At 48.4% G+C, this 13,571-nt stretch overlaps 1 protein-coding gene across 9 annotated transcripts in view; it reads right to left on the bottom strand.

The window, feature by feature from the left end:
- The window catches only part of TNS3 (tensin 3), a 227,821-nt gene that overhangs the window by 173,458 nt on the left and 40,792 nt on the right, over nucleotides 1-13,571 (bottom strand). For 7 of the 9 annotated variants that reach the window (XM_033862800.2, XM_033862802.2, XM_033862805.2 and 4 more), the window contains one exon: nucleotides 9,850-9,961. Coding sequence is in view for 3 of the 9 variants with exons in the window: in XM_073809495.1 (XP_073665596.1) it covers nucleotides 9,850-9,961 (112 nt within the window). In the remaining 6 variants the exon portion in view is untranslated. Of the gene's footprint in view, nucleotides 1-9,403; nucleotides 9,534-9,849; nucleotides 9,962-13,571 lie in introns of all 9 variants that reach the window. The other 2 variants (XM_033862804.2, XM_033862803.2) reach the window with 1 other exon arrangement.

Raw genomic sequence — 13,571 nt, 5'->3', positions numbered from 1 at the left:
GGTAACTGCTTATGCAGCAGCAGATCGACAAACCAGTTCAACCCAAAAAGGGCTGTGGTCGGTGGAAAGCAGGATGACAGCGGTGTGACACCTTCATGGTGGACGGCTGGGCCACGAGAGAGCCTCAGGCCGTTATAGGGCAAATCATCACATTCACAAAGCTTAACTGATCATAGTGAATTGCATAAACCACCCGCGCGCTAAGGCGGGGGTCCTGAGAGGTGAACTCACCGTTCCTGGGATGTAATCAGGTGACCCCACGGTATTATGAACTTTCCACCCAAATGCCAGCAGCGTGGATGGTCCCTCAGGTTTTCCTCGGAGTAGCAATTCACCCTCAGCTTGTGGGAGCTGTGGGCGACCCCAAGCGACCCCTTGCCTTCAATCCTCGGGACCACCGTCAGAGAGAAACTGGGCAAGTGCCAGGACCCAGCAGGGCCTATGCAGGCTGGCATTCCAGCCCGTATCTGCCCCCACTTTTCACCCCGCCACACACTGCCTTTCCAACATATTATAAACACTGACGGGAACAGCGTCCAGACCCGGTTTCCAGTCCTGTTGCCCACAGTAGCAAGGGCAGCTCCTCAGCACAGATACGACATCCAGCACTCCCAGCCTCCCCGGCTCCAGCACCTCGGACACACCCTCCTCAGACTGCGAGTGCTGCCGCCTCCTCCAGGAAGCCCTCCCTCCCTCCACCCTGCCCAGCCAGGCAAGGCTAAGTGCCTGACAGGGTTGCGGGAGCCCTGGCCACATTTCTCCCTCCAGCACCCATCCCATCGTGCATCATTTCAAAGTAGTTTCTGTGCGTCCGTATCTCCTGACCAGGCCAAGCTCATCCAGGGAAGGTATCATCTGTTGTGTACCTCCAGCTTCTTGGAACAGCGACATGACAGGAGGGACAGAGGCTAACAGACTGAGCGCCCACCATGGACAGTCTGATCACAGCTCTCATCCCACAGCCACCACCAAATGTCACCATATCCCACAAAGGTGCTACAGATCTTCTGCCTAATTCCTGATGGGAGCCTGGAGCTCATGGATGAGACCTGAGGTGTCATTCCCTGGACAACGGCGTATGACCCTTCTCTGTTCCGAGTCTGCTTTCAGAAGCCAGTGCCGGCAGGACCACACAGGGCGGGAGCCTCTTCACCCGACTGCCCCTCTGTGCAGCACAGCCCCCAGGATAAAGGAAGGCCCCGGAAGGCACCAGAACTTCCCCAACAGAATGCACCCCCCCAACTGCAGAGGCCAAAACGTACATGAAAAGACAAAGTGTACACGTTTACTCTGACCGTCAGCTTCTCATCTACCCCTTCTCTCAGGAGCCAGCCACTGGCAGCTCCTACTTTGCTGGTTTTTTCTCCGCTTTACTGAGGTATAATTGACAAAGTTGTATGTATTTAAAGTGTACAGTATGATGATTTGATATACATACACACTGCAACATTCACCACAGTCAAGTCAATTAACACATCCATCACCTCACATAGTTACCATTTTGTGTGTGTGGTGAGAACACTTAAGATCTACACTCTCAGCAACCTGCAAGTACACAGAACAGTGGTGTTAACTACGGGCACCACGCCGTACATGACATCCCCAGAACCAATTCGCCTTATGACTGGAAGTTTGTACCCTTCGACCAACATCTCTCCATTTCTCCAGCCCCCAGTCCCTGGCAACCGCTCTCCTACTCTCTGTTTCTATGAGTTTTCTTTTTTTTCAGATTCCACATATAAATGATACCATACAGTATTTATCTTTCTCTGTTTGACTTAGCATAATGCCCTCAAGGCCCACCCATTATACCTGAATATTTCATTATACACACACACATACACACACCCACCACATTTTCATTATCCAGTCGTGCACTGATGGACACTTAGGTTGTCTCCATGTCTTGGCTATTGTAAATAATGCTGCAATCAGCATGGGAGTGCAGACATCTCTTCAAGATACTGATTTTGTTTCCTCTGGATATATACCCAGGAGTGGAATTGCTGTATCATACGGTAATTCTGTTTTTCACTTTTTGAGGAACCTCCATACTGTTTTCCACAGTGGCTGAACCAATTTATATTCCCACCACCAGTGTATGAGGGTTCCCTTTTCTCTCCATCCTCGCCAAAGCCTGTTTTTTCTTGTCTTCTTGATGACAGCCATTCTGACGGGCGCGAGGTGTTATCTCATCATGGTTTTGATCTGCATTTCCCTCTGAATTAGTGATGCAGAGCACCTCTGCATGTACCTGTTGGCCACTTACATGTCTTCTTTGGAAACTAAACTTTAAGAAACTATCATTTGATTTTTGGTGTAATATCAAAAGAGAATATGCTTTCTTTTCCAAATACGTATCTGTATAGAGCTGGATTTTCTTCAAATACTTCAACCAAAACAATGTTTTGTCCATGTTTTCTGATGGATAATTTTAGGTGTCAACTTCACTAAGCCACAAGATGCCCAGATATTTGCTTAAACATTATTCTGGGTGTGTCTGGGAGGGTGTTTCTGGATAAGGAAAATATTGGGAATTGCAGACTGAGTGAAGCTGACTGTCCCCCCCCAATGTGGTGGGCTTCATCCAATCCACTGAGGGTCTGAACAGAATAAAAGGGGGAGTAAGAAAGAATTCTTTCTCCCTACCTGACTGTCTTCAAGCTGGTACATCGGTCTTCTCCTGTCTTGGGACTAGGACTCAGAAAGGAACTACACAGTGGCTGTCCTGGGTCACAGCTTGCCGACTACAGGTGGGACTTAGCCTCCATACTGTGTGGACCAATTCCTTACAGTAAATTTCCTTCTCCATATACATCCTGTTGGTTCTTTTTTGCTGAAGAACTTTAACTGATACCGTGGGGAAAAACACTGAATGCAGACACAGCTAGGAAGATCCAGCCTCTTAAGTCACACAAAGCATACGCCATATGTATAGATGCAAAACAATGCCACTCCTCTCATTGTACGTAATGAGGAGCAGGACACAGGGGTACCAAAGACTCGTTTCTGCCATGAAAAAAGAAGTTACTGAAGCAATAAAGAAGAAAATTTATATCCACAAATAAAATATTGAGTACTATTGAAAAATCATAACTTCTAAAGAGCCAATGTGTGACAATGCTTATAACAGGCAAGGTGAAAAGATATAAAACTATGTACAGTACAAACTCTGTAAAAACAGACATGTGCCATGGGCTGGTCCTCATGTGCGAACGCGGCATAGGGGAAAGACATCGTCATACTCAGTTACAAAAGGACGAGCTCCACAATAAATCATGCTGGAAAAACCAGCTCGCTCGTTAAAAATAACCTAAATAACATGAATTCCAGATGAATCAACCATGAAATTGTGAAACTGGATGAGAACTGGAAAAGCAGAAATGGATATTAGAATAAAGTACGGTAGAACATCGTTACGACCATAGAGAAGGGAAGGCATTCTTAAATAGGAACAAAAACAGAAATGAAATGCAATGACGGGTAGATTTGAATAAGCGGAACCTTAAAACTTTCACATGACAAACACTCCACAAACAAAATTAGGCAAGCAACTGCTCGCAATGTCTGCAATACGTAAGTTGGAATTGGTAAGGAACTGACGTTTCTGTAGGTCAACATCCATCAAAAATCCGCAAAAGTCCTACCTAATTTAATGATAGAAAGATTAATATTATAATATAATGAATTCTTAGAAATCAAGAAGAAAAATTATCTAAGTTTTTAAATGAGCCAAGGATTTGGAAGGCTAGTTTACTAAATAAACACGACAGACATCTTTTCTGTATTTCTTCAGATGCTGCGCCTCAGCGATAACCAGACGAATGAAAAACGTTAATAAAGCGAGACAGCATTTTTCATCCATTGACTTGCAAAAATGAAAAGCAGAGAGCAGTCAAGTGAAAGAGTGGGTTGAGCTCAAGGCCAAGGTCCAGGGTAGACTCCCTGACGCTCCCTCAGCATTTCCCATCAGGAGCCTTTCTCCACCCTGGGAGGGGGTATGTTCCCAGTGCATTTCTCATGAGTTTCCTGCAATTAATGACACACGAATCCTCACCTCCACAAGTCTGGGGTCTGCATTCCACACTCGGCTCCCTGGTCAAACAGGGGCTTCCAGCGTCATGGGGAGGAATCCGCTCCCACAGCAGCCGCTGCCCAGAGCGTCTGGCTCTGAAACGCCCCACATTGTTCCACGTTGTCTTGGAACTGCTATTCTCCCGACGTCTCCAGGAGCCTCGGGAAGCCAGGCCACTGGCTTCCAGGCCTGTCACACAATACTCTACACATATTTACCAAGAGAGAGACGAGCCCCGGGCGTCACCTCTGCTTCTCCTGCCTCTGCCCTCAAGCTCCCCAGCTTATCCGCGTCCACAGTCACCAGCTACATGTGACAGGGGACCGGACGCCCACAGCAGAGGGCAGAGGGCCCAACGCCACATTCACTGCTTGGCCACTCGCTCCTTTTCCCTGCCTTGTTGGTCATCACTGCCGCCAGGTCCTGCGGTTCTATTTCAGCACCTGGCACAAAGCAGCGCTATCTACACTTACCGATCTGCCCATCCAGCCCTAAGCTTTGCCTATTTATCCCTTAGGATATGGTAGACAGTGACGGCCTGACAGACAGGACTCCCCCCTCCGCCTCGGAGCTCCCCCCTCACAGGTCACAGCTTTTCCACCTTTTTATTCTAGCGGGTGCTTAACATGTGTTCCGTTAACTGAAGGGGGAAAGTCATTATCAAATATTCCTTACAAAACCCCCTCCGTGCCCTTTTCCCTCTGGTTTCGCTCCTTTTCTCAACCTTCATTCCCTCCAGGCTCCTCCCTACGATTGAGAAGCGTTTCTTTATTTTTTTCCATTCCAGTCTGTTCTCTCCTATTCCATTATGAGATCCAGGCTTGATCTGACACTGCATCCTCTCTGGGTCCATCTCCCCCAAGGGGCCAAATCTCGCAGAACTCACAATTCTCGACACCCAGGAAAAGACTCACCCGCTGAGGTCTAGAACGCCAAGAGCCACCACGCCAGTGCCCTCAAGTGTGGGTCTGGAGCAAGACCGTCCGTGGAAACTGGGCCACGTAAGCCACCCGAGGGATCTGGGTGGAGCAGTGAGGAGAGGTCACCTGTTCAAAGCCCTGGCTGGTGGGGAGGGCAGAGCAGGAACCACTTCAGCGGGGTTCTGAGCAGCAGAAGGCAAACCACACCAGACACTTAACCCATCACTCACCGGCCATCTGCGGCTTTCCCCGTAGCTACAGTTTGAGAAGTAGGGGTAAGGGAGCCTCGATGTGCAAACGACAGCTGCTTAAAAATTAAATTTTTTCGGGCTTCCCTGGTGGCGCAGTGGTTGAGAGTCCGCCTGCCGATGGAGGGGACGCAGGTTCGTGCCCCGGTCCGGGAGGATCCCACATGCCACGGAGCGGCTGGGCCCGTGAGCCATGGCCGCTGAGCCTGTGCATCCGGAGCCTGTGCTCCGCAACGGGAGAGGCCACAACAGTTAGAGGCCCGCGTACCGCAAAAAAAAAAAAAAAAAAAAAAAAAATTAAATTTTTTCTTCTAAGTTAACCACATAAAAAACTTGTGGCAAAATAGGTTAATAGGTGAAAATAAGGGACTTGAGGGTCAGGAAGGAACTAGAAAAAAACAGTAAAAATATTAAGCCCGAGTCACAGAAGACACACCTAACTCTTCTCCACCATCACCAATGTCACCATGACCAACAGGAATAACAACGTCGACACGGTCGTCATCACTAACACTACTGGACACTTCCTTGAGCCAATCAATGTTCTTTGTGTTCCTCGTGCATTTCATCTGTTACTCACAATGACTCTAAAAGAGAATTCAAGCACAGGGTGGCAGGGCAGGAACCCTGGCAGCCTGTCTCCAGGGTCCATGCTCCCCTCCACCATGCCCTGCTGCTTCTCCAGAAATGAACCAAAGGAAGGGTCTCTTCGCCGAGACCTCACACAGCTTGTGCGTGGTTACTGAGAGAAGACACGTGATGTCTACAGGCAGCACACACACACGGCCTCGACGTGCAAATGTATATGACATACATCTAAACTACAGGGAGAGGAAACGACTATACTGTCCAAGTGTTTCACGGTACCTGTATAGCTTACTGACAAAAGGAAGAAATCCTAGACATTAACTACTCGACACGCAAATTGTAAAGGTCACCAAATTCAGGGCCGGGAAAGGGGCCTGTCCAGGGCCACAGCGACTTCTGCAGGAGCCAACCACTGACCCTGCCAGGCCCCGTCTACACCCGCAGAGACTCTGCCGGGCTCCCAGTCCAGCAGCAGCCCCACTTCACACACGATGGCATCCGTGAGAGGCAGACTGTCACAACCACCCTGGGATGGAGTCTTGCATCTCCCGCACACAGCAGTTTAAGTTAAGAAGGTAACGTCTAAAGGACTCCTGGCACATAGAGTTCTTTCCTTCTCAGAAAAGAGTAGCTACTGTTTATTCACACAATTATTACAGTTAGGTACATAAATACGATATTCCATTGAGTATTCTCCAAGGTGTTTAAATTCCGCCGCGCGAAGTTCTAGAAAACCTTTTTCTGAAGAGAAATCGGCAGACGTCTCACTAACAGTGATACAGGTGAGTCCCCAGCCCCTCAATGCACATGGGCCCAAGGGGTGACACTCAGCACATTAGGAACGGCCTCCATGCAGGACCCAGAAATCAGGACTTGATGCCTGCACAGGCACCCGCCACTGGGCTTCCTTCCACACCGCCCACTGCCTGCCCTGGAACCCACGTGGGGCCCCGGGCACACAGGCATCCCTGATGTCAGCGGGCCTCCCCACCAAGTCCTAGGCCTTGGCCCTCACGCAGACCTGCTCCCGGTTACTTCTCCAAGTAGCACAGCTCTCCGGGGCCCACATCCAGGCGGCTGAGTCCTTGGGCCAAGGACGTGGCTTCCCCAAGCCACACAGACCCCAGAGGTGGCCTCTGCGAGCCAGCGGTCCCGGCCACGTGCTTCAGGGCAGCAAATGCTACCACCCGGCCACGAGGGATGGACCCAGGGCCCCTCAGGGAGAGTCCGTACACATCCCCTTGGCTGGAGGGCTCGGAACAGAGGAACGTGGCCTTGAGATAACACAAGGAGAGGCCAGGTGTGCACACAGGGAGCGTGGCACGTCTGCTGGGGCATACGCACCGGGAAGGGAAGCGTGAGAGAGGAGCTGCCCCGGGACCCGCCCCCAACCCCTGATCTGTTTCCACTGCCTCCAAACTATGCAAACCGTCCCAGCCAAGCGCTGGGGCGACACACGGGCGCGGGCGCCTTGGGGTCACGTTGTGTTTGCCCTGGCTTCCCTGCACAGGAGACCGTGGCAGAGTGTCCCTGAGGGGAAATGAGACGTGGAGATGAACCCCCCTGAGGGAGAGGGCACCTACGGGACCGTTGTCAGTGAATGATTTTCTTCAAGGAAAAGAAAACTAGGTGGGTCAAAAAAGTGATCTCCATGGGGCTAGATTGTGAGATAAAACGTAACCACACGGCGATTCTTGGAGCAGAGAAGCGTGGGCCACACAGGTCACAAGACGGCACTGCACAAGGCCGGACCGTCACCGCCCTGCCGCCCTCCCGCCCTTCCGTGTTGGGCACGCACAGGGTCCTCGGGGCCAAGGCGGCCCCAGGCAGCGCAGCACCCAGTGGGATCCTGAGATCTGGCTGCCCTCCCCCAACAGAATTCCAGAGGGTGCAGAAGCAGGTGCACGCACAGCCACGTGCCATCCACACCACTCCGACAGGCCCCTCGGTCCTCCCTGACATCTCACGCACTACACACTAAAAATGCCCTAAAACAGACCGTTAAGAGCCAAAGGATAATCTGGGACCCCTGCTGGCCCCTATGGGCCCGGGAAGCTGCAGGACAGGGAGGGAGGCACAAGCCCGGACGTGCACTCTCACGCCAAGCCCTGGACGGTGCTGGGGGCCGTGAGCATCCTCGGGACCAAGCAGGGAGCCAGGCCCTGGCCTGAGAGGAGAGCCTGGCTACTGGGCACCGCCGTCTCCAAGCTGGTCAGATCTCACTGCTTCTATTTACTTTGAAAAGAATAACTGTTTCTTGTAGGTGGTTAGAGCAGAGGCACTGAGATTTTAAAAAGGACATTTGGGCCTTAGTCAGCTCGGGCCTCAGCTGTGCAGAGACGAGAAGGAAACTGGCTCTCCACAGAGACAATCTGTCACAACCAGGCCGTGTTAAACGTATGTGGGAAACAGAGCCCTTGCGCCTATGGAGCTAAACCACCGTCACTTGTGCTCATGACCTGCACGTGTGGACGGCAGCCAGCCAAGGACCCCGGGTGTCACCCACGTGGGAATCGCCCATGGCACATTCAGTTGGGGGCATTGAGGAAAAAGAATCCTCACAGCAACTGCAAAGCTAAGTACCAGAACGTGGGCTAAGCACCTCACACCCGTCTCATTCGGACCTCGCACCAGCCGTCCCGAGGAGGAATGGTTACAACCCACGTCATGGACTCACAGCAGGAGACTTTGCCCCTGACAGGCTCAGAGCACCAGCTTGTGCTCCTAGCCCAGCCACGTCTCTGTCACACCCTCCTCTACGTTTCCGTGTGTGTGCATATGCGCCTATGAGCACGTGTCCATGTGTGTTTGCACACGCACACATGTGTGTTCGTGTACGTACACACCCATGCATGCCTGCTGATGTGGGGAGAGGGCCCGTGCTGAGGAGGCCTGGCGCTGGATCCATGTCCCATGTGCACCTCCACAGGTGACCCCTCAGCCCCCGGGGCCCGGCTCACCCTTTCTACATGGAGAGGAGACACCAGGCCCCGTGAGACGGGCTGCATCCAGGGACAAGGTGAGAGGGCCATGCACTCTGAGAAGCAGGTGTGTCAACTTTGAAAGAGAGACCCCTGGGGGGCCGGGGAGGGAGGGGCCTTCTGGCATCCCCACGAGGCCGCAGCGGGGGAAGGACAGGTGGGAGCTGGTGACGTGCTGACGGCACCAGGGCACCATCATCACTGACCGTGGAGGGGCCCTTCAGAGGAGGGGCCACAGCTGCCTCCTGCCCGCTCTTGGGTCCCAACGAAGTGTGACCATCGTGCATCCTTCCTCGAGGCTGCCCAACCCCAAAGCAGCCATCAGGGACCATGTGCCAGGGTGTCCACACGGGGGAAAGGGAGCCTGGAGGCAGCCCTGAAAACGTTCTACGGAGGAAATCCTAAACCCACCGGTGATGAGAAGCCCCGGAACGGCCCAAAGCCTTCTGCCAGGTCCCCCAACCTGCCTCCACTCTGTGACACAGAACCACGGTTCTAGGGTTAAGGGAAACAAGAGACGTCCTGCTCACATGTCCCTTAGACAGATTTACTAACGTGAAAGCACAAAAAGTAGCAAGTTGCCTTGATTACCTGGGGTTTGAGCACCAAAGAGTGAAGCTGGTGGCTGTTTACCGACAGGAGCAATGCCTGACAACACGCTGAAAGGGCAGTAACGCGATGACCCTCACTCAAAAGAGCCGAAAGTTTTCATCTGTAAACTCTGGTAAGAGATCAGAAAGTAGAAAAACCCGAGCTCCCGACACTACAGGGCAGACGGAAGGTACGTCATGAGCCACTCATTGCTGCGCCCTCTCCCACAGGACTAGCTTTGCTCTTGCTGGAAACATTTCTCATGAGTGCATATCTGTGTAAATATGGTCAGTCCCGGTCCAGTGAGGACAGGGGGAAACTCAGGCTGAGATGGGGAATTCCGTGATTTAACTTTTGGAAACTCCTGAAAGAAGGTTTCATTTCGGTTTTTTGTTTGTTTACTTGCTTCGGTTTCATCAACATGGGAACGATAAACGCGGACTCACCTCGGCATGAAATCCCTTGACCTTCGATAATCTGTTTGCAAACCCCACAGACTCTGGCTTTTTTAAAGGCCTTGTTCTTAAAACTGTGCAGACTCGAAGTTAATTCTTCTGGCTGAAAAAGTAGAGAGAGAAAGTGTCAGCTCTTCCCTTCGTAGTCCGTTTGCTCTTTCTTTTCCCTTTCAGGAGATAATAAATCCAGCCGAGTTGGTGAAGGGTTGAAACAGGAACTTGACCAGGCAAACACAAAAGAACAAGACAGCACCCTGCCAAGGCCGGGATCCCAGGGGCCTGGGATGCCCCGTCAGCACGCCCGGTGCCAGGGCCCTGGTGGCGGCCCACACGCTACCAGTTCATAATCGCCTGGGTGAAGGGCTTATGTGATTGCGTATTAGCTTACAAACTGCAGGCTTACAGCCACTGCTTCTGTGACAAAGGAATCCACATGCATTCCCAGAATCTTAACGCTTCTTCCTCTGGAAGAAACGATCAGCAAACAGCACAATTATAGCAGAGGTCACTAACCAACTGGCCTTCCTGGCCACTTAGCCTCTCTGAACTGCTGTACCGAGGAGAAGCTGTCACCAGACCAGGGTGACAAGATAGCAGTTCCTCCTTAAACCTGGTACAGAACTGAACCCATTACACACACCGGCACTGGGACGAGGGGAAACACTTACGCACCAAATCCGTGTCTGTAGCGTCAAGGCTCACAGCTGTGCTGAGGATCTTATAAAAATTCAATTTGCCTTCGAAACCAAACACCAATCATATTCCCATTTGCTGATATGTGACAGTGTATTCTAACGTAACCTGTATCCACATGGACTCACAGAGGCCATGACTCACACCAGAATAGCTACTAAAATTCATTAAGATGACATGTTACCGAGAATGGGAGACAAATGGTACAACTACTTTGGAAAACGGCTTGACAATTTCTTATACATATTTTTAAACCTACACCAATCTTATGACTCAGCAATTCCACTCTTACAGACACCAAGATACATACGTCCACAAAGACACGTGCAATAACGATCAGAGCCACCTTATTTAAAACTGCCCCAAACAGGAAGTAACCCAAATGCCCATCACAAGGAGCCTGGATAAACAAACCATGGTATATTCATAAAATGGAATATCATTTGGGTATACACAAGAGCAAGCTACTAATACGTGTAACATCACGGATGAACATCAAAGGCATTATTACGCTAAATGAAAGAAGTCAGACACGAGCACACAGTGAAAGATTCTCTTTATAGGGTGTTCATGAACAGGTAAATTAACCTATCTAGTGCCTCAGAGGCAGGAAAAAAATTAGGTGAGCTCTACGAATGCCCCAAACTCCTACATGGAGAAAGCTTCCAGGATGCAGAGAGGGAAGGGGGAACCAGCGTACTACATGGATTGAAGGAAAGGAGTTAAGAATTCAGGCTGCGGCTTCCCTGGTGGCGCAGTGGTTGAGAGTCCTCCTGCCGATGCAGGGGACACGGGTTCATGCCCCGGTCTGGGAGGATCCCACGTGCCGCGGAGCCACTGGGCCCATGAGCCATGGCCGCTGAGCCTGCGCGTCCGGAGCCTGTGCTCCACAACGGGAGAGGCCGCAGCAGTGAGAGGCCTACCGCCAAAAAAAAAACTTCCTAGGATATACAAAAGCTGAAAGCTGAAATAATCTATCACCAGCTGACACGTACACAAGACATGTTAAAGACAGTCTGGGCGAAAGGAAAATGATATCAGATGGAAATACAGCTTTACACAAAAGAATGAAGACCACTAGAAACGGTAATTACATGGACAAATATGTAAGATTTTTCACTTATTACTTAAAACTCACTAAAAGAAAATTAACTGTTTAAACAAAAACTAATAATGATGTGATGTGAGGTTTAACATAAGTAGAAGTAAAATTTATGATAAAATAGCACAAAACTCAGGAAAGGAGAAATGGTAGTATTCTACTGTAAGGTTCTCATAATACACGTGAAGTAATAACACTATCACTTGAAGGTAGACTGTGACAAGCTAAAAAAGTATAATATAAACCTTAAAGCAACTACTAAAATAATGAGTTATAGGTAATAATACAACAAAGAAGATAAAACAAAGTTATTTTAAAAGTTCAATTAACTTAAAATGATAAAAAAAAAAGAGAAAAAGCTGTAATAAAGAACAGGTGAGAGGAATGGAAAACAAGTAGCAAGATGATAGATTTAAACCTCACCATATTAGTAATCACATTCATGTAAATAGTTTAAATCTCTTAATTAAAAGGCAGGGATTGTCAGATTATTTTTTTTTCAAAAAAGACAAAGGATAGAAAAAATATACAATGATAATGTTAATCAAAGGAAAGCTGAAATGACTATATTAATAACAAAGTCGATTCTAGATTAAAGAACATTCCCAATGATATAGAAAGGCACTGCATAATGATGGAAGGGTAAAAGCAACAAGAGAATATAACAAACCTGAACAGTTATGTATCTAATAACAAAACTTTCAAAACATATGAAACAAGAACTGACAGAATTGCAAACAGAGATAGGCAAACATACACAGTCTGAAATTTCATTACCCCTTGTTATAGACTGAACTGTGTCCCCCAAAATTTCATATATTGAAGCCCTAACCTCCAATGTGACCATATTTGAAGATGGGGCCTTTAAAGAGGTAATCAACGTTAAATGAGGCCATAAGGGTAGGAAACTAACCCAAGAGGGCTGGTGTCCTTATATGAAGAAGAGACACTAGGGAAGCTTTGCACACAGAGGAAAGTTCATGTGAGGACACAGTGAGAAGGTGACCATCTACAAACTAAGGAAAGAGGCCTTGGGAAAAACCAAACCTGTCAATACCTTGATCTGGGACTTCCAGCCTCCTGAACTGTAAGAAAATAAATTTCTGTTGTTTAAGCCACCCAACCTGTGTTATTTTATTATGGCAGCCCTAGCAAACTAACATACCCTTTCTCAATAATTAATAATTATTTTTATCAATAATAATAATTGATAATTATTGCAGAAAATAAGGATACATAAGCTTTGAACAATATTATCAAAAACTTGACCTAATTGACATTTATAGAACATTTGACCTAACAGCAGCAGAATACACATTGTTTTCAAATGCATATGGAATATTTAGCAAGGTAGACCATATTCTGGGACATAAAACAAGTCTAAATAAATTTAAAAGTATTCAAGTCATACTAAATACGTTCTCTGACCACAATGGGATTAAATTAGGAATCAGAAACAGAAAGATCTCAGTAAAATTCCCCAAGTATTTGGAAACTAAATAACACACTTCTAAGTAGTGCATAAGTCGATACATCATAGCTAACTGGGTTTCTCCCAAGAATGCAAGTTTGGTTGGTTTTACATTCAAATGTCAATCAATTAACTAAAACAAAACAAAACACAACAACAACAACAAAAAACCTCTTATAAAATCTAACTTCCATTTCCTGGTAAAAAAGCCAAATAGGAATAACAAGGGACTTCCTCAACTTCATAAAATTGTCTATGTGAAACCTACAGCAAACATCATACTTAACGATGAAAGACTAAATGCATTCCCTTTAAGATCTGAAACAAGGCAAGGTTTTCTGCAATCAATATTTCTATTTAACCTTGTCCCAGAAGTTCTAATCAGTGCAATCAGGCAAGAAAAGTAAATAAGAGGTATCCAGTTTGGGAAGGAGAAAGTAAAAACTG

The sequence above is a fragment of the Tursiops truncatus genome, chromosome 9 (genome assembly GCF_011762595.2).
Source record: "Tursiops truncatus isolate mTurTru1 chromosome 9, mTurTru1.mat.Y, whole genome shotgun sequence".
In the NCBI taxonomy this organism is placed as follows: domain Eukaryota; kingdom Metazoa; phylum Chordata; class Mammalia; order Artiodactyla; family Delphinidae; genus Tursiops; species Tursiops truncatus.
This window is presented reverse-complemented; position numbering and strand designations above follow the sequence as displayed.